Source organism: Puma concolor, chromosome D2, assembly GCF_028749965.1.
Source record: "Puma concolor isolate L17-30 chromosome D2, mPumCon1.1.hap2, whole genome shotgun sequence".
Classification (NCBI taxonomy): domain Eukaryota; kingdom Metazoa; phylum Chordata; class Mammalia; order Carnivora; family Felidae; genus Puma; species Puma concolor.
In genome coordinates this window covers 31,102,971-31,128,960 of record NC_141677.1, presented here as the reverse complement: position 1 = coordinate 31,128,960, position 25,990 = coordinate 31,102,971, and the positions used below count along the sequence as shown (strand labels likewise).

Genomic DNA, 25,990 nt, shown 5'->3' with positions numbered 1-25,990 from the left:
GGAAATAAGAACTTAAATTCCACATCAAAACTAAACAAATTTAGGAGCACCCAAGCTGGGTCAGACCATGCAACTCTTGACCTCGGGGTTGTGAGCTTGGGCCCTACATTGGGTATAGAGATTACTTAAAAATAAAATCCTTAAAAAAACAAAAAACCTAAACAAATTTAGTATAACAATGCACATACAACTAATATTGTACTGTACATTAAAATGTTAAGAGGACAAATTTATATGTTTTTTACCACAATTTCTTAAAAGACAAAAAGAAAACTAAAATTTAAACATGCTATAATTTCAATCATTGCCATAGGTAAATGCTATAAATAATTACTAACATATACCAGAAATCCAAAAAAAATTTTTTTTATTTATTGATTTGAGAGAGAGTGCACAGGGGAGAGGCAGAGAGAATCCCAAGAAGGTTCCATGTCGTCAGTGTGGAGCCCAATGTGGGGTTCAAACCCACAAACTGTGAGATCATTACCTGGGCAAAAATCAAGGGACAGACACTCAACAGACTGTACCACCCAGGCACCCCTAAAAATTAATTCTTAATATATGGTTTGAAAAGTCACCTTTATTCTTCTGTGTGGCTCTTTCATATAGCAGAACTCATAAAATCCAAATTATGCATATAGATCCAAATGAATTATTACTATGTACTACTTACTATAAAATGCACTGCGATATGGGTCTGAACAGGATGCGTTACATTGTGTAAGCCCTTGGAATAAATAAAACTGGCTCTAGTAGAGGAGACTGACTAAATTTGTGAATTTTTCCAAAGAAAATGTATAAACTGGGGTGTCTCAATTGCTCAGTCGGTTAAGCATCTGACTTCGGCTCAGGTCATGATCTCAGGGTTGTGGGATGAGCCCCGCATCAGGCTCTGTGTTGCGGACACGGCCTGCTGAAGATTCACTCTCTCCCCCTCTCCCTCTGGCCCTCTGACTCTAAAATATAAATAAATAATAAAATTTACATGAAGAACCATCTCCTATCCTGTCATCCTACATCCTTTCTTAGTCTGCCCTACACAACCATAAGTAATCTCTCAAAAACATAAACCTGATCATATGCTGTTTAAAATCCTTCAACAGGGGCGCCTGGGTGGCGCAGTCGGTTAAGCGTCCGACTTCAGCCAGGTCACGATCTCGCGGTCCGTGAGTTCGAGCCCCGCGTCGGGCTCTGGGCTGATGGCTCGGAGCCTGGAGCCTGCTTCCGCTTCTGAGTCTCCCTCTCTCTCTGCCCCTCCCCCGTTCATGCTCTGTCTCTCTCTGTCCCAAAAATAAATAAACGTTGAAAAAAAAATTAAAAAAAAAAAAAAAAATCCGTCAACAGGCTGGTGAGAGTACAAATGGGAACAACTACTTTAGAAAACAGGTGGCATTATCTGGTAAAGCTAAAGATATACATACCCCATGACCCAGCAATTACACCCCTAGTTATCTACCCTAAAGAGAACTCTTACACATAAACCAGGAAACAAATGTAAGAATGTTAATAACATCATTGTTCACAATAGCTCCAAATAGGAAACAATTCAAATATCCATCAACAAGAGAATGGGTACATAAATTTTAGTCTATTCATAAATAGGCAAAGGAATGGGACACAACTATACACACAGATGACTCACACACACACACATACCCACTAATAGTGAAAGAGGCCAGACACAGAAAGAATACACATGCAATATTATTCCGTTTATTAAAAAGTCAAAAACATGTAACATACACTCTAGTATTAGAAATCAGGAAGTGGCTAGAAGAGAGCACAGAGGGAGCTTCTAGAGGGCTAGTTATGCTGTTGTGTTTTCAATTTTTTTTTAATGTTTATTTATTCTTTGAGAGAGACAGCGCATGAGTGGGGAAGGGGCAGAGAGAGAGAGGGAGACACAGAATCTGAAGCAGGCTCCAGGCTCTGAGCTGTCAGCAGAGCCTGATGCGGGGCTCAAACACACAGACCATGAGACCATGACCTGAGCTGAAGTGGGTCACTCAACCAACTGAACAACCCAGGCACCCCCCTATGCTGTTTGTTTTTATCAGAGAACTTCCCACACAGGTTCATTCACTTTGTGAAGATACATCAAGCTGTATATTTGTGCACTCTTCTGTACTTCACTGTTACACACACACACACACACGTATTCCCTAACGTGACCTACATGTAACTGGCTCTACCCATTACCTCCAACCACACCAGCCTCAAATTATCCAAGTTAATCAAATCTGCCAGTTTCTTTCTCATCCTAGACCAAGTATCCTTAACCTAACTAATTCATCCTCTGAGTCTCAGTCTGACTCATTTCCATAAAGAGGCCTTCCTTTCCTTCCTAATTGAAACTAGAGTCTCCAAATTTAGGCCTCACAACACCATGTAGTTTTTACTTCATCATCTATTATACTGTGTGCTTATTCAATACCTGAATCCCTAACTGAACCGTAAATTCTGTGAGGACAGATACTTTATCCTTTGCTCATCACTGAAGACACAGTAGCTATGGGTAGTATGTGGAATTTAGTAGAAAGCATTAAAATATATACTGAATGTTAAATTAATATTGAATAAAACACATACTGTTCTGGGGACCCTGGGTGGCTCAGTCGGTTGAGTGCCCGACTTCGGCTCAGGTCATGGTCTCACAGTTTGAGTTCAAACCCCACACTGGGCTCTGGGCTGACAGCGTGAAGCCTGCTTCAGACCCTCTATCTCCTCTCTCTGCCCCTCCCCCCCCCCCCTGTCAAAAATAAACATTAAAGAAAACTTAAAAAAATTAAATATAAAAAAGTTAAAAACACATGCTGTCCTCATAATAAAAAATAGATACAAAAGAAAGGAGTTAAATCTGGAATATTTGGTGAAACTAGCCCTCCCCCCAAAAGTTAGCATCAGTGCAGTAGATAAGTCTAAAGCAAGGAACTTGCATCAAATCTCAATTCTGTCCTTAGGTAGCAGAGTAACAGCAAGCAAGCTAATGATCCTCTTAAAACTCAGTAGGTCACAGGATGATACCATGATCAAAGAAGACAGTGTTTTCCTAAATTCTGAGCCTGCTGGGTTTTATTAATCCTATATTAACAAAAAGATTGTGATTTCAGGGATGCCTGGGTGGCTCAGTCGGTTAAACGTCTGATTCTTGGTTTCCACTCAGGTCCTGATCTCACGGTCTGTGGGTTTGAGCTCCGCATCCAGCTCAACACTGATTGTGCAGAGCCTGCTTGGAATTCTCCTTCTCCCCTCTCTCTCTGCCTTCATCCAAGTTGTGCTCTCTCTCTCAAAATAAATAAACTTAAAAAAAAAAATGGGCAAGTTTAAAAATAAATATATCGTAATTTCAAGAAATCAACTCAAAAAATTGCCAGATTTGTATTTTTGACATACTACAAAAACACAAGCAGCATGTTTTCCTTTCAGCAATGTTTTAATCTTTCCTGGCAACATTACAAATAACAAAGTCAATTTTAACCAGAAAACTAATTTTAATCAGAAAATGATTCTGAACTTAGAATGAAAAACATCAGTGATAGGTCATATGCACTGTCCCTTCCTAGTTAGCTTTCACACTCCCAAGTTTTAAATTCAAAACTTGCTCAAGATGGTTTATGTTCTCCTAAGGGCTACAGATATGACAATGTACAGCAGCTCAAAATCAGTCTGCTGATATTTACTAATTATCAACTATGTGCAAACTACTGAGCCAGCCAAGGTGGCAGGGAAGGGTGGGAAGGTGGGAACTGCTATGGGAGAAGCAATTATGAAAGGGTAGAAGACAACAACCTCATTTAAGATATAAAATAGAAGCAGGAAAATAAAATTCAATTTTTTCATTCCCCTTTAGTACTTCCCAGAGCTGCTTCCAGGAAAAATGAGATTCGAAAACTACAAAAATTCTTTTACAAATAAAAGCAAATATTATGGTAACTTTTCCCACATATGGATACTTAACACACAGAGAACTTAGGATTTGAAAGCTGACACTAAAAGATCAAAATCAAAATTGCCACTAATTAAAATGGTGTAAAAGAGGGGCACCTTGGTGGCTCAGTCAGGCTAGGCGACCAACTCTTCATTTCAGCTCAGGTCATGATCTTGCAGTTCAGGAGATCGAGCCCACATGGGGGTTCTACACTGACAGCGCAGAGCCTGCTTGGGATTCTCTCTCTCCCTCTCTCTTGCCTCTCCCCCGCTCACACTTGCTAGTCTTATAAAACTTCACAATTAACTAATAACATAATTATATAGTTAAATAGTAAGTCTTATTTTGACATGATAGGTAAAAATGAAAAATTCCTATGCATTAAAAATATGTGAAAGCTATGTTATCCTCTATTACTTTCTGTATGCATGTAGTATTTCACAACTAAAACTTTAAAAAGTAGGCTTACTTTTCAACATAAATTGTCAAAACACTAAGATGGGGACAGATTAGATTTTTTTTAAAAGCCTAGTTATAATACATACAGAAGCATAATAGATTAATAAACTGTAACATTTTAACAAGATTAAGTTAACAAACACCATGAGAATTCAGCACCAGGTTAACATCCAGTTTTTCACATTAGGACACATCAAAAACAAACTAGTCTTATCAAAGGCCTCCAGAAAACTGTCAATGTCTTACAAGTAACAAGTAGACAACGGAGAGAAAAAGACATCTGAGGAAAAAGTTTGTCTTTTTTCCTTCTTTTTGTTTTTTGTTGTTTATGTATTTTTGAGAGAGAGAGCACGCAAGTGGAAAGGAGGGCAGAGAGAAAGAGAGGGAGAGACACAATCCGGTGCAGGCCCTAGGCTGTCAATACAGAGCCCAACAAGGGGGGCTTAAACCCATGAACCTTGAGATCATGACGTGAGCCAAAGTCAGATGCTTAAGCGACCAGACCGACAGAGCCACCCAGGCGCCCCTTTGTTTTCCTTCTAAAAGGAGTTGAAAGAAAAAAGATTTGTCTACCCAAAGTCTTGCTTTTGAAGTTTTTACTACAAGATATGCATCTTCCGTCATTTCAAACAAAAGTCATAAAATTAAAATCTTTTTTAATTATTCACATCAAATTTTAATAATTTTCCTGTTATGTAAAGAAATCAAAATACATAATTGACAAGATGGTGAAGACTAGGAGGTAGAAAGTGAATGAAAATTGTAAAGAAGGTTAGTATACATTAACATAGGCTTTTGCTGAAATTACAGAAGACATGTATTAAACTGAAAGATTACTCATATCTTCAAGTGAGTATTTAAAATATGAGATTTTCAGGAGCAACATTAGACAATAATATACAAGTCAAAACTCTTAGGTAGGCTTTAAGTAGCTAACCTGCAATGTATATGACTATTAAAAGATTACAGCATTGTTTTTACAGTTTTCTAATTGTGGCCTAACCCTCCTATCACCTTTAGGTTAACTTAAGATTTTCCATATAATTCATAAACCCATACTGGGCATTACCACCCAGCAAAATTACATGTGAATACGTTAAAAGCCAACAAACTCTTTAGCCCTCACTGAAGAAATTTCACTACCTCCAGTGGATGTAAAGAAATGCAACTCAAGGTGAGTAGATAGGGAGGCTCTCAAAATTTACACAAGCAATGAAACAGCAAATTTTCTTGCATAGGTTACATTTATGTCCATTTGTGTTATAAAGCTTTACAATTCAGTTTATGTTTGATGAGTAACTTGAAAATAAATTGCTCTTAAACTATTCAAAAGCTTATTAAAAGTAATAATTTTAAAAATAAGCAATAAATAGGAGGGCCTTTTATGTCTTCTTGGCAAATTATATTCAATTAAAAAAGACTTCCCTAACTCCCTCACTAGGCAAGGTCTCCTTTTTAGATTTATCACAACTGTAATTTCCACGTTAAATAAATAATTTGTACAAACAGATGTTTACCTCCCTCTAGACTGTAAGCTGCAAGAGAGCAAGGCCTGTTTCAGTCTTGCTCGTGGCCCCTGGCCAGCCTAAGTAATTATTTGTTGCATGAAAAAAAGGGCCCCCAGTTTAAGAATGAATAGGTCTGTCTTTTACTTTTCTGATTTTAATTAAATCAACACGATTTCTGAGTTTAAGATGTATTTATTCAAAACAATTTATTTTTAATTTTTTTTAAATAAACCTAGCTTCTGCTTCAGCCAAAACTCTCAGTTTACTCAACCAGTGAGCTTTGGTAAAGCTAATAGTATCAAGAGAGCACACAGTAGGCACTCAACGTACACTTGTTAAAATCAAACGAATACCACAAAGTGAGCCAAATGAGATCCAATCTAGAGACGGCCAACACACACAAAGTTAAACGCCTTGTGCTTCTCACGAACCGGTTGGAGTACTCCGATTTCCCTCCCTTCTCTGTTCCCTAGGCCATTTCAACATCCCGAAGCGTTAAGTTTCTAGAAAATGGCTTGGGGAAGGAAATGAGAGCCAAAGCTTAAACTAGCTGGCACAAAACCAGTGTCTGAATTAAAATCATCCCACTTCAACGTCCTTTCCTTTTTTTCTCCCATTCTACAAGTGTCAAAATCAAGGCTGAACTGGGGTCAGGATACGGCAGAATGTCACCACAAAGAGATTAAAACAACAACAACCCGGAGTTTATCAAGCTCGTGACACTGAAAGAGAGTGACCCAGTACCCCCCCCCCCACCAGCCCGGAACTGGGGGACTCCCGGGTCACTCCACCTGAAGGGAAGCTAGGCTGTCCGGAAGGAGCGGAGGGACTAGCTACCTTGGAAGGGGAGGCGGCGCTGAGCCCCCGCAGAGGCGGGGTCCGAGTACCCAGCCAGGGCCCCCACAGCCGGTCGAGGAAGGCGGGCAGAGGCTCCGACATGGCCAGGAGAGTGCGCAGCCGCCCGCAGGTGCTCGGGCCTCTGCGAGACCGGGAAAAGGCGGCCCCGCCCGCCCTTCCCCGATCCCGGGGTGGCTAGACAGGCCTAACCCGGTTCCCCGCCCTGCTCGCCGCCCCCCTCCTGCCGCTCCCCTCCGCCCCACCCGGGATACCCGGCCCGCCGTTGGCAGGCCCGCCGCGCGCTGTAGGGCCAGGGCTGGAGGCGAGCGCGCGGGCCGCCGCGCACTCACCATTGTCAGCGCCGCCGCCGCGTCCCCCCCACTTCACTCCGCTTCCCTCAGGAGAACTCCCAGCCCCGATTCCCTCCGCCCCAGCGCCCGTCACGTGACCTGGAGCCGCTGGCCGCACGTGACCCCTCCCTTCCTTTCCTCCTCTCCCCCTGCTCAGGTCCCCTCCCGGCCTCTTGCCCCGCCCCACTGGCCAGCCAGGCCCTCGAGGACTGGCAGTTTGGAGGCGGGGCCTCGTGCTCCACCCTACGGCTGAGGAGGCGGGGCCACTGAGATGACGTAAGTGGGAGGGGCCTGGGCGGACGCAGGCACCACAGGCCCTCCTCTCCCTCCCTTCCGTCACGTGAGGGGCGGTCGGCTGACGGGCTTTGCCACGCCCAGTTCCTCTTCCCTGTGGAAGTTTGAGTAACTGGAAAAGGAGGGGGGGGCTTATATCCCTGGGTGGGTTACTAGGGCCCCTCCGAGGAGAAGGGGCGCTGTTACCCGAGGCCCTGCTTCCCTAGGCCTCGCAGGGTACGTGCTCTCTTCATCCAGGGATTATGCATTTTTCCATCTTTCTGGAACTCTGCCCAGCTCCCGCTCCTTCTGAGAGGTTCTGGGTTTTGAGAACTTGTTAGCTTTGTAGCCTCTGAAGAGCCGACCAATAGAAAAAACGTGAGGGTGCTACATCCGTTGCTTTGTAAAGTACGCGGATAGCTTGCGATCTAGCCCCGCCTCCCCCAGGCCCTGCCGCCCAGCCAGTCCGTGAGGTGGGGGAAGCCTTCCTGAAACAGGTGATGCTACTAGCCACTACTCTGGTTTTAACCGCATCCTGACGCTGTGGTGTAGCCTAGAGGCCCTCCAGTTGAATGGGAGGCTGTTTTAGTTTTTAAAAGCAGTGTTGAACCACCACGGTGTATTCTGTACCTGACCAAAGCAGGAAAAAAATGATAATCTGAACGCGCCATCGTTATCCCATCGTAAAACAAAATCCAGTTTGTGCCGCAGGGCCATAAAGCAAGCATAAAATTAGAGTATCGTCTCTAGCCACAAAAAAATTCAACGAGAAATATCAAAAAGATAGTCAGAAAATCCACAAACATACGGAAACTAAGCAACATAATTCTAAGCCTCTGTGTCAAAGAAGACGTTAGTGGAAACTTAAAAATAGTTTGAACTAAAAGAAAACATACAACATAGCAGAATTTATGGTACGAAGTATTTACAGGGAGGTCTGTAGCTTTAAATGTATATATTTGAAAAGAAGAGTTTAAAAATCAGCAATGTAAGTTCACATCTGGAAGTAAAAGCATATGAACATGTGGAGAGGAGCAGGGGGTATATGAGAGCTATACTTTGCACTCTACTTTTCTGTGAACTTAAAGCTTATCTAAAATTATATATATAGTAAGTCCTCACAGGGATGGTTAAATTATCTTCAATAAGGATGCCATGACAACTCAATGAGGAAAGGACAGTCTCTTCAACAAATGGTGTTGGGAAAACTGGATTTCCACTTACAAGAGTAAAGTTGGACCCTTATCTTACACCATATAGAGAAATTCACTCAAAATGGGCTTAAGACTTAAAACTATAAAGCTGGTAGAAGAAAACATAGGGGAAGATCTTTGGACTTGGCAATGATTTCGTGAATATGACACCAAAAGCAACAGAAATGACAGGCATAGGACTGGCAAAGATAGACAAATGGGACTGTATCTAAGCAAAGATAGACAAATGGGACTGTATCAAACTTAAAAGCTTTTATGCATCAAAGGACACAACAGAGTGGAAGGGAAACCTATGGAATGGGAGAAAATAGTTGCAAATCATATATCTGATAAGATATTAACACTATATAAATTACTCCTACAGCTAAACATATATTCTTAGTATTAGACTATAGGAAGAATACTATAACTCAATAACAAAAAATCAAATAACACGATTAAACAAATGGGCAAAAGACTTGAGCAAATATTTCTCCAAAGACGGTATACAAATGCCCAATAAGCATATGAAAAGATGCTCAACATCACTAATCAGAGAAATGCAAATTAAAACTACAAGATAGCATCTCACAGCCATTAGGGCAGCTACTTTTTTTTAAGTTTATTTATTTTGAGAGAGAAAGAGAGAGAGAGGGAGAGTGTGTGTGCACTGGAGGGGCAGAGAGAGAGAGAATCCCAAGACGACTTCACACTGTCAGTATGGAACCCACTTCAGGGCTCGAGCTCACAGTGAGATCATGACCTGAGCTGGAACCAAGAGTCAGCCCTTAACCGACTGAGCCACCAAGGCACCCCAGCGTGGCTACTATTTTTTTTTTAATGTTTTTATTTATTTTTGAGACAGAGCATGAGCAGGGGAGGGGCAGAGAGAGAGGGAGACACAGAATCCAAAGCAGGCTCCAGGTCTGAGCTGTCAGCATAGAGCCCGACGAGGGGCTCAAACTCAGGGACTGTAAGATCATGCATGGCCTGAGCCGAAGTCAGGCGCTTAACCAACTGAGCCACCCAGGTGCCCCAAGGGTGGCTACCATTAAAAATAATAATAACAGGTATGGGTGAGATGTGGAGAAATTGGAACTTTGTGCACTGCTGGTGGAATTACAAAATGTCAAGGCCCCTTATGGAAAACAGCATGGAGGTTCTTTAAAAAATTGAGAATAGAACTGTCATGATCTAGCCATCCCACTCCTGGCTATGTATCCAAAAGAATTGGAAGTAGGGTCTCAAAGAGGTATTTGCACATACATGTTCATAGCACATATGAGCACTCATATTCATTCATAATAGCCAAGAGGTAGAAGCAACCCAGATGCTCACAGACAGATAAATGCAATATTAATCAGTCTTGAAAAGGAAGGAAATCCTATCACACCCTACAACATAGAGGAAACTTGAGGACACTATGCTAAGTGAAATAGGCCATACACAAAAAAATAAATACAGGATGATTCCACTTATATGAAGTATCTGGTCAAATCCATAGACACAAAAAGTAGAATGATGGTTCCCAGAAGTTGAGGGAAGGGGGAAAGAGGAGTTACTATTTAATGAATATAGAGTTTCAGATTTGCCAGATGAGAATGTTCTGGAGGTCTGTTTCACAATGTGAATATACTTAACATTACCAAACTGTACACTTAAAAATGGTTAAGTTGGTAAATTTTGTGTGTTTTTTTTACCACAACAAAAAAATTAAACTCTGAGAGTAGAAGGAAGGAAAACAAAGATAAGAACGGATCAATGGAATAGATATAGACAAGCAGTAGAGAAGATCAAGAAATCCAATAGTTGGTTCTTTGAAAAGACAAATGAAGTTGATAAGCAATACTGATCAAGAAAATAAGAGAAAACACAAATTAACAATATTTGGAATGGAAAAGAAGGCATCGCTTCAGATCCTACAGACATCAAAAGGATAACAGGGAAATATGTGAACAACTTTTATGCCAATAAGTTTGACAACTTAGGGGAATGGACATGTTCCATTAAAACAACTTTCTGGGGGCGCCTGGGTGGCACAGTCGGTTAAGCGTCCGACTTCAGCCAGGTCACGATCTCGCGGTCCGTGAGTTCGAGCCCCACGTCGGGCTCTGGGCTGATGGCTCAGAGCCTGGAGCCTGTTTCCGATTCTGTGTCTCCCTCTCTCTCTGCCCCTCCCCCGTTCATGCTCTGTCTCTCTCTGTCCCAAAAATAAATAAACATTGGAAAAAAATTAAAAAAAAAAAAAATAAATAAAAATAAAAAAAATAAAACAACTTTCTGGGGGCGCCTGGGTGGCTCAGTCGGTTGGGCGGCCGACTTCGGCTCAGGTCATGATCTCGCGGTCCGTGAGTTCGAGCCCCGCGTCGGGCTCTGTGCTGACAGCTCGGAGCCTGGAGCCTGTTTCGGATTCTGTGTCTCCCTCTCTCTGACCCTCCCCCGATCATGCTCTGTCTCTCTCTGTCTCAAAAATAAATAAACGTTAAAAAATTAAAAAATAAATAAATAAATAAAACAACTTTCTGAAACGAACATAAGAGGAAATACAAAATCTGAACAGTCTTACATCACTGAAATTGAACACAAAATTTAATATCTTCCCACCCTAAAATCCATCTAGGCTGCAGACTTCACTGGTGAGTTCTACAAAACTGTAACAAAGAAACAATACCAATCTTTCTACACAAACTTTTTAAGAGAATACAGGAGGAGAGAATGCCTCCCAACTCTTTTTCTGAGGCCAGTGTAACCCTGATGTCAAAATCCAACAAGGACATTACAGGAAAGAAAACTGCGCATCAACATCCTTCATAACCTTAGCTGCAAAAAATCCTAAACCAAGTTTATAAAGTAGAAATCTCTGTAAAAACCATGATCTGTGGGTTAGCCCTACACTGTGGTTAAATGTGTTCCTTTGTGTGCCTCTAAAATTCCTAGTTAGTGGAGTGGGACAACATCTTTGTACATGTTTTAAAGTTCGTCTCTGTTATCGTTGATGCTCAAGTCAGCATTAAAATATAGGTAAAGGGGTGCCTGGGTGGCTCACTCGGTTAAGCACCTGACTCTTGGTTTCAGCTCAGGTCATGATCTCACAGTTTGTGGGATTAAGGCCCCTGTGGGGCTCTGCCCTGACAGCAAGGAGGCTGCTTGGGATTCTCCCCTTCTCTCTCGGCCTCGCCCCTCTGCCACACGCTTTTCCAAAATAAATAAGTAAACTTTAATAAAATATAGATAATAATGAAACAAAAACAAATGAAACTTTAAGGCTGCAAAGAAAGTAAAGCTAAATCTAAGAAGAGGGAATGTGTTCTATGTTTTCCCATTCTAGGTAGTTTTGTTGTTGTTGTTGTTGTTGTTGTTGTTGTTGTTTAAATAGGAATCTCCATCAAATAACTATTTCCTGAAGCCAGATATTTGGATTCAGGGATGCAGACATTTGTTCATTAAACATGTAGGGGCGCCTGGGTGGCTTGGTCGGTTAAGCATCCGACTTCGGCTCAGGTCATGATCTCACAGTCCGTGAGTTTGAGCCCCGCGTTGGGCTCTGTGCTGACAGCTCAGAGCCTGGAGCCTGCTTCAGATTCTGTGTCTCCCTCTCTCTCTGCTCCTCCCCTGTTCATGCTCTGTCTCTCTCTGTCTCAAAAATAAATAAACGAAAAAAAAAACCATATAGTTATTGAGTGCTTACTAAATGACAGGTGTTGTTTTAGGCTGTGGAGATAGAACCAATTAGAAAGTACTAATAATAATAATGAATGATAAGAATAAGGTTCTTGTCCCCAAGCACTTATGTTCTAGTGTAGAAAGTGGTCAATAAACAAGTAATTAAATATAATATTTTTAATTAGAAGAAAGCACTAAAAAGAAATAAATATGGTGACATGAGTGGAAAAGAGCTATTTTTAAATTTTTCTTTTATTAACGTTTATTATTTTTTGAGAGACAGAGACACAGCATGAGCTGGGGAGGGGACAGAGAGAGAGGTGGAGTCACAGATTCCACAGCAGGCTCCAGGCTCCAAGCTGTCAGCACAGAGCCCAACGAGGGGCTCGAACTCACTAACCACGAGATCACGACCTGACCTGAAGTCAGCTGTTTAACCGACTGAGCCACCCAGGTGCCTCAGAAAAGAGCTATTTTTAGATAGGGTGGTAGGAAAGTGACATTTAAACTGAAATATGAAAGGAAGAGTCACCTCCCTTTAAATAGTTTCTCTTCCTTACCAGTTTAGGGAAGGAACCAAAAGTTACAACTTCATCCCATACCTCTGACCGACTGCAGTACCTAAAACCCAGTAAACCTACAGTAAATATTTTGACTTAATTTTTAAATTTTTTTTTCAACGTTTATTTATTTTTGGGACAGAGAGAGTCAGAGCGTGAACGGGCGAGGGGCAGAGAGAGAGGGAGACACAGAATCGGAAACAGGCTCCAGGCTCCGAGCCATCAGCCCAGAGCCTGACGCGGGGCTCGAACCCACGGACCGTGAGATCGTGACCTGGCTGAAGTCGGACGCTTAACCGACTGCGCCACCCAGGCGCCCCTTGACTTAATTTTTAATTAGATCTCTAAGTGGAGATCAACTAGTCCCGACTCTTATTAGGATCAAGACTATACAAATGGTGAGGGTAGAAGAGCTGATGACCTGACTTACAGTACAGTTCTTTTTAACCCTACCAGACTACCCACTTGACATTAATAAATACTAGGGGTGCCTGGGTAGCTCAGTTGGTTAAGCGTCCGACTTTGGCTCAGGTCATGATCTCACAGTCCGTGGGTTCGAGCCACATGTCAGGTTCTGCTGACAAGCTCAGAGCCTGGAGCCTGCTTTGGATTCTGTGTCTCCCCCCTTCCTCTCCCCCTCCCTCATTCGTGCACTGTCTCTCTCTCTCTCTCTCAAAAAAAAAAAAAAAAAAAGTAAACATTAAAAAATTATTTTAAATAATAATAATAAAGAGCATAGTCAAAGCCCGTTTAATAAGTCAGATAGAACCTGGATGGAGTCCAATGATTTCTAAATTTCCAAAAGTTATTTTAAAGCTGTATTAGGTATTAGTATATTACTCATAACTGTATTGATGCTGATACTGTCATTTGAACTGTGAGAAGAAAATCATAAAAACAATGCCAAATCTTCATGAAATGACATTACTAATGAAAAAAGAAGATGATTTTTTTATATATATACCTAGAAGAAATGCCTGTTTTCTTGACTGCTATTCTGGTTCCCACCCACTCTTGTCTGGGGGCCTAAATATCAACACATTAAGGAGAATAAATGAAAGAAAAGTAGCAGCAGTGAAGAAACGCTGAAGCCAAGTATGAATAAGAGCTGGCAAAGAAGGTCATGCCAAAGGCCAATTTGTGCTAATGACTTGTTCTGCTGATCAAAACCCAATAGCTATGTTATTGTAATAAATACAAGGAGCAGTGGTGCTGTTGAGCAAGTTATCTATCTACCTACCTACCTATCTACCTGTCTACTTATTTGGCAAGCCAGAATGTTAAAGCTGGATTGTAAGAAGTACAGTGTTTTTCCAGGCAAGGACTGTGACATCTGTAAATTTGCCCTTTGCAAATAAAAGAGGTGGGGAAAATATGACTAACTTATGAGCATTTACTTTCACAAACAGAAGGACCAGGTTTAGGAAAAAAGTATTAGGTGAGAAGATAATTTGAGTCTTTATCTACCTACCAGCAACCTCTTAAGAGAAAAATAGCCATTTGTTGAAATTCATGAAAACTAAAAAGTCGTATTAATACCTGTGACAGTGGAACGGAGCAGCTATTTGCAGAGTTGACAGCCAAAGCTAAATAAAGGGAATCAAGAACAAATACATGAGGGGCACCTGAGTGGCTCAGTCATCTGAGCATCCAAGTCTTGATTTCAGCTCAGGTTATGATCCCAGGGTCATGGGATCAAGCCCCGTGTCAGGCTCTGTGCTGAGCGTGGAACCTGCTCAAGATTCTCTCTTTGTCACTCTCTCCTCCAGTCCCTCTCCCTTGCTCTCTCTCTCTCTCTCTCTCTCTCTCTCAAACAAGTAAAAAGAAAAAGGAAAAAAAAGAATAAATATACCAAAAGAATGAAAACCTTAAAATCGAATTTACAGTATACTGAGTATAAAAACACTTTTTTTCTCAACTTAGAATATAGGTATGTATTCTAAATAGATATAGAATATATAAATATATTTTAAAATATACAAATATATAATATATAAAATATGTAATATATGATATATATGAAAAAATATATATATTATCTATATATAGATATCTATCTACATATCTATCTATATATATAGATATATATAGATAAATAGATAAATATATTTATAGGATATATATGTAGTAGAAAATATAGAGAGAATATATAAATAGAATATATTTATTCTCTTTAACTTTAGCCGGTACAGTTGTAATCACGGTAAATACTCTTTTTTTCCCCTTTTTCAAGTCACCATTGTAAATAGCAATTGTTTCTTTCAAAAATACATAGTTCTTTTCTTAAATGTACTCAATGTTTTATCTCAGTGTCCCCCTTTTTTAAATTGAGATATAATTTACATACAATGAAATATGCAAGTCTTAAGTATACAATTTGATCAGTTTTGACAAATGCAAGCATTTGTTCAACCTACACCTCTATCAAGATATGAATGCTGCCATCAACCCCAGAAAACCTTATATTGTCTCAACCAACCCCGTCTCTAAGAAGCAAATGCTATTTTGATTTTTTTCAATATTGTTTAGCTTTGAGTGTTCTGTAATGTCACAGTAATGGAACCATACAATAAGTACTCTTTTGTGTCTCATTTCATTTGCTGAGCATAATCATTTTGAAATTCATCCATGTTATTCTATGTTATCAGCAGTTTGGCCATTTTTATTGCTTAGTAGTATTCCATTGTATGAATAGATTACGGAATATTTTTCCTTTCTTCCCGTTAATGGACATCTGTTTTTTGAAAGCGCAATTAGCATTCATATACAAGCCCTTTTGTGAACATACCTAAAGTGGAATTTCTGGGTAGCACAGGTATATATTTATTAAGAAACTACCGCACCCTTTCCCAAAACCGTTGTGCCATTTTACCCTCCCATCAGCAGTATTTAAAAGTTTAGCATCTTTACATCTTTGCCAACATTTTGTGCTGTCAATGTTTTCAATATTAGCCATTATGGATGTGTAGTTATCTCACTGTAGTTTTTTTTAATCATTTATTTTTGAAAGAGAGAGAACATGAGTGGGGGAGGCACAGAGAGAGAGAGAGAGAGAGAGAGAGGGACACATAGAATCAGAAGCAGGTTCTAGGCTGTGAACTGTCAGCACAGAGCCCAACGCAGGGCTTGAACTCATGAGCTGTGAGATCATGGCCTGAACCGAAGTTGGATGCTTAACCGACTGAGCCACCCAAGCGACCCTCACTGTAGTTTTAATTTGCATTTTCCTGAAGATTAATGTCAAGCACATTTTCATGTGCCTGTGGGCCATATGTATACCTCCTTTTGTGAAGTGTTTAAGACTTTGCCAATCTTTGGGGCACCTGGGTGACTCAGTTGGTTAAGCAGTGGATTTTGGCTCAGGTCATGATCTCACACTTCATGATTTCAAGCCCCACTTCAGGCTTTGTGCTGACAGCTCAGAGACTAGAGCCTGCTTCTGATTCTGTGTCTCCCCTCCATGTCGCCCCTCCCCCGCTTATGGTCTGTCTTTGTCTCTTTCTCTCTCAAAAATAAATAAACATTAAAAAATAAAATAAAAAGTAAAAAATCCTCTTTCCAAAAAAAAAAAAAAGACTTTGACAATATTTTATTAGGATGTTTATCTTATTATTGAGTTCTAGTTTATTAAATATTTTGGATACATTTCCTGTATCAGATATATTAATTGAAAATATTTTCTCTAAGTCTATAGCTTGCCTATTTACTTTCTAAATGTTTTTGGATGACCTGAGAATTTTGGCTTTTAAATTGAGGTATGTGATCCATCTCAAATTAAAGTTTGCAAATAACATGAGGTGGGATTTGAGGGCTTACTTATGTCCACATGGTTCCAGCACCATTTATTGAACATAATTTTCTTTACCTCATCAAATTGCTTTGGTGCCTTGTCAAAAATTTATTGACTATATAATTATAGATCTATTTCTTAAGTTTTTATTCTATTTCATTGATCTGTTTGTCTACCTTTATGCAATACCACATTGTCTGGATTACTATAGCTTTATAGTAAGCTTTGATGTAAGGAAGTGTAATTACTTGGAACTTAGTTCTTTTTCTAGAATGTTTTGGTTAAATTTTTTGTATTTCCACACAAATTTTTGAATTGTTAATCTACTTCCACCAAAGCAACAACAACAACAACAACAGCAAAAACAACAGCAAAAACCTGCTGTGATTTTTATTGAGATTGGTAGCTCAGTTTGGGGGAAATTGACATCTTAACAATATCAAGCTTTCCAATCCATGAACATGGTATATTTCTCCATTTATTTAGATCTTGTCTCAGCCATGTTTTGTAGTTTCCAGTGTAGAGGTCTTATACATCTACTGCTAAATTTAGCTCTAAGCATTTATATTTTTGATGGAATTTTAAAATTTCATTTTCTAATTCTTTAATGCTTGTGTGTATGGTTTTCTATTTTGACTTTGTATCTTGCAACCTTGATACATTTCTTTGATTTCCTCTCACCTCTTTTCTCTCCTCTCTCTTCCTGGATCTTCTATTAGTCATATATTGGGCTTACTGGATTGGTTGTGTCATTTTCATATTTTTTCTTTCCTATTTTCCACCTATCTGGTTTGCTGTTGTTGTTTTTATTTCTCTCTTTTCCCCAACTTTTTGTCCCAACACTTATAATTTTTTTTTTATTGCCATGTTATGGTAACCAGCTTCTAAGATTGCTCCCAACGATCCATACTTCAATGTAGTCCCTTGTCAAATTCTGTCAAGGTTGTTCTGTATGCCCAACACAAAAAAGGTGGAAGTGATAGTGTGTGACTTCCAAGGCTGCTTCTGACTTGCTCTCTCAGATCATTCACTTTGAGAGAAGTCAGCAGCCATGTCATGTAGCACAATGGAGAGGTCCACAAAGTGAGGGTCAAGGCCTCACTGTAAACAGCTACACTAACTTGCCAGCCATGTGAATGAAACATTTTGGAAAGCTGGTCCTCCCATCCCAGTCAAATCTTCAGATGACTGCCACCCAGCTAACATCCTAACTGCAACCTCATGAGAAAACCTCCTAACCAGAAATACCTAGGTAATCCACTCCCAGATTTCTGACCCACAGAAACTATGAAATAATTAAAGTTTATTGTTATTTGAAGCCAATAAGTTTTGAGGTAATTTATTAAAAGCAATAATTAACTAATAGATACTATTATATTTTTTAATTCTTAAGAACTGTTTATTATTCTCTGAAAGTCATATGTTATTAGCATTTTGTCCTTGTGACGATAAAGAAATAAAATATCCAGTAATCAACATATAAACATTTTAAAGTGTAGATTTGTGCATAATTTCCTCTGTAACAAATCACATATCAACTAGCTGCATGATTGTGATAGTAAAGTTCCAAGTTCTTATGAACCAATTATAAGTGATAAATCATACTATACCATTATAAGCTAGAAACATAACTGATAAGACTTAAGTCCCAAAATAATCATTGGTTTAGTGCAGAGGTTCTCAAGAAGAGAGGATATTTCTCTCCAATGGACTTTTGCCAATGCCTGAAGACATTTTTGATCGTCAAGTCTGTAGGAATGCTACTGAGATTGGAAATCCTGCTAAACATGTTACAATGCACAGGACAGCCCCTTACAACAAAGAGGTATCCTGTCCAGAATGTCAATAATGTTAAAGCTGAGAAACCTTGGGTTAGTGTAAACCTAAGAAGACAGAGTTCTGAAAGATCAATTGTATTAATATTTTAAGCAGTGACTCAGCTGGTAAAACAGACTGCATGCTGAGGGAATGGAGACAAAACGCTTTCGCAAAATCAATCATTGCCTCCTCTTTGCTACCTTAGATTTTTGTGTATAATCATTACAGATTTGAAAAAATATAACGTAAAATGTATTACAGCTATGTATGTGTTTCCCCCATTACACTGGGAATATTCTTAACTGTTTATTCCTGGTAACTTGATCCTTTGTAGAATTTGGTTGATTGTATCATATGAGAAAAATGATGATGGATTACTTACTCAAAAGTACAAATTAGAAGAAACCCTAAGTCTTCCCCCTCTAAAAAGCCCTAGAATTATGGCAATGATTGACAAATAGAACCCAAAAGTAAAAGAATCAGAATTTAAAAAAATCTACTTGGCTTCTACTTCCTTTATGTGTCTGAGAATATTCACTTCCATCTGTCTACCTGCTTTTGTGCCAGGCGAGACTGACACGTTGATTCTCATTCAATCTCTGTTAGACTCTAAGCTCAAGGACAAAGGCTATGTTGTAGGTCTTTGTTTCTCTCTGTATCCCCATCACCTAGCGCAGTACCTGGCACATAGATGGAACCTTTAAAATAATCTTATGAAGTAGCTATAACGCACATTTCCATGATTAGAATTTTTTTAGGGACTAACTATGTGCCAAACACTGAGCTTAACCGTATCTCATATATTGCCTTATTTGATCTTCACCACCACCCTTTGGCAAATATTGTTAACCTATAATACTGATAATGATAATAGCCTGTGTTTTTGATCACTCACTCAATGACACTGTCCTGAGCACTTTACATACATTAATTTATTCAATCTTCTCAATAAGCCTGTAGGGTAGGCACTATCATTATCTTCATTTTAAACAAATTTTTTTTTTTAACGTTTATTTATTTTTGGGACAGAGAGAGACAGAGCATGAACGGGGGAGGGGCAGAGAGAGAGGGAGACACAGAATCTGAAGCAGGCTCCAGGCTCTGAGCCATCAGCCCAGAGCCCGACGCGGGGCTCGAACTCGCGGACCGCGAGATCATGACCTGAGCTGAAGTCGGACGCTTAACCGACTGAGCCACCCAGGCGCCCCACATTATCTTCATTTTAAAGAGGAGGAACCTGAGGTACAGAGAGGTTAAGTAACCGATCTAGGGTTACCTAGTGGGTGAGTGACAGAGTTTTGAATCCAGGTAACCTGCCCTCAGAGTTCACACAATTAACCCCTTCACTATTTCCTTCCCTGGACAAGCTTAGCAAAATTAAGTGACTTGCCTTGAGTTACAAAGCTAATAAAGAGAGAAATTGGTATTAAGCCAGGACTTTGCAGTTCTAAAACTTACACTTTTTCATTCAGTCTAATTACCTCTCCAAAGATAGAAATATTCTACAGTTCCTTTGTGGCTAGTTTAAAATCTTTCTCCATAAAAGTATTGTATTATAAATAAAAACCAACGTAGGGATGGTTAAATGGTGATGGGCATTAAGGAGCACACTTGTTATAATGAGCACTGAGTGTTGTATGTAAATGCTGAATCAGTAAATTCTCCTCCTGAAACTAATATTACACTGTATGTTAACTAACTGGAATTTAAATAAAAACTTGAAACTACAAAAAAAAAATCAACCTAGGCTATGTATTCTTTCTTCCTTTTTTTTACATTAAAGAGAGAGAGCACGAGCAGGGGAAGGGGCAGAGAGAGAGAGAGAGAGAGAGAATCTCAAGCATGCTCCACGCTCAGAGCAGAATGCAGGGCTCGATCCCACAACCCTGGGACCATGACAATATCAAGAGAAGGACACTCAACCAACTGAGCCACCCAGGCGCTCCTCTATTCTTCAAATATGTAAGATGTAACACTTAACTAGAAAACACAAAGCAGTATATGCATTTTCTAAAACATGCCTTTTTTTCCCTCTGTTGGAATAGTTATGGGAGCCAAAAAAAATAGGTCTCATGACAGTAACACCCTATTGAGCATAAAAACTCACAAACTTCCTCCTGAAAAATCACAGATTTATTAATGGGAAGATGAGGGTATAACTTAACAACTGTCACCAAAAGTAAAATGCTATAAAGATTGGGACGGATGCTTTCTGATGGGCATTACATTTGATAGGAAGATTTTCACACTCTGGGGGCACCGGGCTGGCTCAGTTGTAAAAGCGACTCTTGATCTTGGGGTTGTGAGTTCAGGCCCCACATTGGGTGTGGAGATTACTAAAATAAATAAACTTTATTTTAAAAACATATTTTCAGGGGCGCCTGGGTGGCGCAGTCGGTTAAGCATCCGGCTTCAGCCAGGTCACGATCTCGCGGTCCCTGAGTCCGAGCCCCGCGTCGGGCTCTGGGCTGATGGCTCAGAGCCTGGAGCCTGTTTCCGATTCTGTGTCTCCCTCTCTCTGCCCCTCCCCTGTTCATGCTCTGTCTCTCTCTGTCCCAAAAATAAATAAACGTTGAAAAAAAAAATTAAAAAAAAAAAACAACATATTTTCACACTCTACGTCTTACTTTAAGCCATTCACATACCTTTACCTCAGACTTCTTAGTCCCCAATCTACAATCTTTCTGTTTTAGGCCCCTGACCAAAACATTCACCACTACCCATGAAAGTGTATATATTCTAACCTTAGGCTACTTTTCTTTCCACACAGAGTAAATGACCAGTTACACCACCTGAAGCTCTGCCCACAGGAAGAATTTCCTCTCACAGCTATTTTCTTTTTTTTTCATTTACTATATTGGAACTACTTTCAACAATACATATACATATATATATATTTTTTTTTTTTTAAGATTTTAAGTTATCTCTATGCCTAACGTCAGCCTCGAACTTATAACCTCAAGAATAAGAGTCTCATGCTCCACCAACTGAGGCAAGCAGGTGCCCCCCCAACAATGGATGTATTTTTTAATTGAAGCCCAGTTGGCATACAGTATCATGTTAGTTTCACGTAAACAACATCCCAATTCAACATTTGTATATATTATTAAATGCTCACTGCCATAAGTATAGTTGTCATCTGTCGCAAAGTTATTACAATATACTTGATTATATTCCCTACACTGCATTTTATACCCCTATGAATTATTTGTTTCATAACTGGAGGTTTGTACTTACTGCTTTTTTTTTTTTTTTTTTTTTTGTAATCAACATTGTAGTGAGCTCTCCTACCCCGAAGAAATCTATTCCAGCAGATTTTCTCTTTGCCACGGGCATCACAGACACGGGGGTGCAGCTGGCATTCCCCTCGCTGCTCGTCATATGAGGACCCACGAGAGGAAGGCTCCCTCTTGGGACAGGCCAGGCACCGCGTGGGGCCAGGAGAGCAGGCCCAGCCAGGCCTTAGCGCGGGCAGTTAACCAGGAACGACCCCAGAGGTAGGATGAATCTTTTCTCTTACAAGAAGAAAAAACTAGTATGAAACCCCAGTCGTGTGCCAGCGCTCAGAGTGTAAGTATAAAAAGGGGATCATCAGGCGCTGAGGCTGTCCAGGTCGAAAATGGGGGGCGGTGGCTGTGTCCCGGCTTCCGGGGCTGCCAGGTCGGTCCGGGGCACAGCTGGGACTGGTCCACGTCCAGCGGCGCCCACGGCGAGGAGGGCTCAGCTCGCACGTGAGAGGCCCTCACCTACTTCGTAGCTCTTCTTGGCGTGGAAGTGAGCATGCGGACCGTCTTCCTGAATTCGCATCACGCAGAGCGCGAGAGACCCTAGTTGGTCGCCTCCCCCCATCTCCGCATCAGAGCCAAGCCCTTTCCCTGGGGAGATGGTAATCCCACTCTATTCCATGACTCCCACGTGAATCCACCTCCCACCGGCTACGGAGATGAATGAAGAGAACCTGGACCACGGCCCCGGGGGGCGGGGACCACAGCGCTGGTTTGGACCATGACTCCGCACACGGACCAGAAAAGGATGTGGGACCTGAAGCTCACCTTCCCTTACGTGTATCAAATGACGACCAGTATGCTGACCTTCCATCCCTTTGCTTGTGGCAGGAGATGGCTTACATAAATAACTCAGATTGGTCCAGGAATAAATAAAAAATAATAATAATAAATAAAAATAAAATATAAAATAAATAAAAAAGGGCTCGTCAGAAAACAGCTAAACAGACAACACCTATTTCACCCATCCCTTTACCACTTTCCCTTTGGCAACCACCAGTTCTCTGTATTTATGAGTCCACTTCTGTTTTGCTTTTAGAGTCCACATAGAAGTGAAATCATATAGTATTTGTCTTTTTCTGTCTAACTTATTTCACTTAGCGTAATACCCTCTAGGTCCATCCGTGTTGTGGCAAATGGCAATATTTCATTCTTTTTTATACCTAATATTCGTGTGTGTGTGTGTGTGTGTGTGTGTGTGTGTGTGTTTGACTTGCTAGCTGGTGTTGGCCCACACACGACCCTTCAGGCACACACTGGAACTGGGTGCAGAACGCTTACCAGCTCTCTTACCTCTAGAGATGACATTTCCATGACCCTGCCCAGCAGGCTCCCCTGGATTCCTCCTGCCCCCGCCGCTTATTATGGTAACTGCACCGCCTGGCTTCTAACGGTTGCACTACCACCTGGCCTCTATCGTTTCGAGAACCTCTCATTCCCATTGCTATTAGTGAGCCCAGTTCTGCAGCAACATCTGTACCATTAACCTTGCCCTTCAGAGGAAAGTTACTACTGATAGCTCAGAGATGTCGAGATTCTCACCAGCATATTCTTTATCACTTGGGGCTTCCCGTAGAACAAAATCTTCTTGGGGGTTTTCAAGACTGACAGTCTGTTCGTGTAACGTGCTCACTTCCTTAAACCCTTTCACCCCTTCTTCCACGGCCTGCTGTGGTGGTTGTAAGCATTCCTACTCCACTTAAGAAGGGCTGTTGCTTTCTTCTAGCTTCTAAGAGCCATTCTAGCATGGCGTCAACACCTTCTCCCGGAGTTCTTGCCAGGGTGTTAAAACAGAATACTACGTCTGTGTTTTACCTCTGTCCCTTAATCTAGCACTCTTCGAATTAAGTCATATAGACACTCACTGCTGAGGTACATGACAGCTGGGTTCTGCAGAACCCGCAGAGTATATTACCTTTCTTTCTTAGCGGGCCCCAAATTTCCCCGTTCATTTTTATTGTAGCTGTAGTTACTCATCTCATGGGTAAGGAGAGAAGTTAGGGATAGACCTTGAGGGAGCCTGCGTGTGGTATTGAAGGGCACAAGCCTCTTAACCACCTTTAAGCCAGAGGGAAGACCTACTTCTTAAGGAGTGGGCCGCTGAAGTTCAGAGGGCTTGAGGGAATCAGGGGCATCGAGATCTGAATGTATCAACCTGGATGTCATCTCTCGGGGTCCTATTTATTTTTTTGGGACAGAGAGAGACAGAGCATGAACAGGGGAGGGGCAGAGAGAGAGGGAGACACAGAATCGGAAACAGGCTCCAGGCTCTGAGCCATCAGCCCAGAGCCCGACACGGGGCTCGAACTCACGGACCGCGAGATCGTGACCTGGCTGAAGTCGGACGCTTAACCGACTGCGCCACCCAGGTGCCCCTCGGAGTCCCATTTTTTTTCCAGTCAGGGCCTTGACTTTACATGACAGACTTGGCTAGGTTGACAGTTTAACATTCGACAGCGTTTGCTCACTCTGTGTCTCTGCGTCACATTTTGGTCAGCTCACAATATTTCTTTTTCGTTGCCATACTTGTTACAGTGATCTGTGAGCGGTGATCTTGGATGTTAGTATTGTAATTGTCCTGGAGTGTCATAAATTGCACCCAAACAAGATGACAAACTTAATAAATATGTGTATTCTGACTGCTCCGCCAATCAGCTGTTCCCCTGTCTCTCCTCTCTCTCTCTGTCTCTCTCTCTCTCCTCAGGCCTCCCTATTCCCTGAAACACAGCAGTATTGAAATTAGGCCAATTGATGACCCTACAAGGGCCTCTAAGTGTTCGAGTGAAAGGAAGAGTCAGTCACATATCTCTCACTTTAAATCAAAAGCTAGAAATGACTAAGTTTAGTGACGAAGGCCTGGAGGCGTGTCGAAAGCCAGGATCGGCGGAAAGCTAGGCCTCTTGCGCCAACAGCTGAGTAGTGACTATAAGGGGCAAGTTCTTGAAGGAAGTGAAAAGTGGTACTCGAGTCAACACATGAACGATAAGAAAGCAAAATAGCTTTATACGGATATGGACAAAGTTGGAGTGGTCGGGATAGAAGATCAAACCGGCCACAACATTCCCTCAAGCCAAAACCCGATCCAGAGCGAGGCCCTAACTCTCTGCAGCTCTCTGAAGGCTGAAAGAGGTGAGAAAGCGGCAGAAGAAAAGTTTGGAGCTACCAGAGGTTGATTCGTGAGGTTGAAGGGAAGAAGCCTTCTCCATAACGTGAAAGTGCAAGGTAAGGCGGCAAGTGCTGGTGTAGAAGCTGCAGCAAGTTTTCCAGAAGATCCAGCTAAGATCATTCGTGAAGGTGGCTACACTCAATAACAAATTTTCAATATAGACAAGACGGCCTGTTGGAAGAAGATGCCACGTAGGACTTTCACAGCTAGAGAGAAGTCAATGCCTGGCTTCAAGGCTTCAAAGCACCGACTGACTCTCTTTTTAGGGGCCAGTAAAGCTGGTGACTTTTAAGTTGAAGCCCGGGCTCATTTCCCATTCCAAAACTCCTAAGGACCCTTAAGAATCATGTTAAATCTACTCTGCCTGTGCTCTATAAATGGAACAAAGCCTGGATGACAGCATTTCTGTTGACAACACGATATACTGAATATTTTAAGCTCACTGATGAGAACTATTGCTTAGAAGAAAGATTTCTTTCAAAATGTTACTGTTCGTTGGCGATGCACCCGAGAGCTCTGAGGGAGAGGTACAAGGAGATTAATGTCATTTTCGTGCCTGCGAACGCAACATCCATTCCGCAGCCCTGGGTCAAGGAGACACTGAGACTTGCAAGTCTTATCATTTAAAGAAATATATTTCTTAATATCTATATTTCTGTCATACATAGCGATTCCTCTGATGAATCTGGACAAAGTAAATGGAACACCTTCGGGAAAGGATTCACCATTCTAGATGCCATTAAGAACATTCGTGATTCACGGGAAGCAGTCAAAATAGCATGAACAGGGGCGCCTGGGTGGCTCGGTCGGTTAAGCGTCTGACTTCGGCTCAGGTCATGATCTCACGGCCCGTGAGTTCGAGCCCCGCGTCGGGCTCTGTGCTGACAGCTCAGAGCCTGGAGCCTGTTTCAGATTCTGTGTCTCCCTCTCTCTCTGCCCCTCCCCTGTTCATGCTCTGTCTCTCTCTGTCTCAAAAATAAATAAACGTTAAAAAAAAATTTCAAAATAGCATGAACAGGAGTGTGGCAGAAGTTGATTCCAACCTTCATGGATGACTTCATGGGGTTCAGGGCTTCAGTGGAGGAAGTAACGGCTGATTTGGTGGTCATGAACTTGTGGTTTGTGAGTTCAAGCCCCGCGTCAGGCTCTGTGCTGACAGCC

At 41.3% G+C, this 25,990-nt stretch overlaps 1 protein-coding gene and 1 pseudogene across 2 annotated transcripts in view; one reads left to right on the top strand and one right to left on the bottom strand.

The window, feature by feature from the left end:
- Nucleotides 1–7,236, bottom strand: part of VPS26A (VPS26 retromer complex component A) — a 33,524-nt gene extending 26,288 nt beyond the window's left edge. The window contains exon 1 of one of the 2 annotated variants that reach the window (XM_025917721.2): nt 7,083–7,236. In XM_025917721.2, coding sequence (XP_025773506.1) covers nt 7,083–7,085 — 3 coding nt within the window. In that variant the 5' untranslated portion in view covers nt 7,086–7,236. Of the gene's footprint in view, nt 1–6,732; nt 6,890–7,082 lie in introns of those variants that run through there. The other variant, XM_025917720.2, reaches the window with a different exon arrangement.
- Nucleotides 7,237–14,048: 6,812 nt separating this feature from the next.
- On the top strand, nt 14,049–22,854 carry LOC147575968 (cytochrome c oxidase subunit 6A1, mitochondrial pseudogene; annotated as a pseudogene).
- Nucleotides 22,855–25,990: the final 3,136 nt, after the last annotated feature.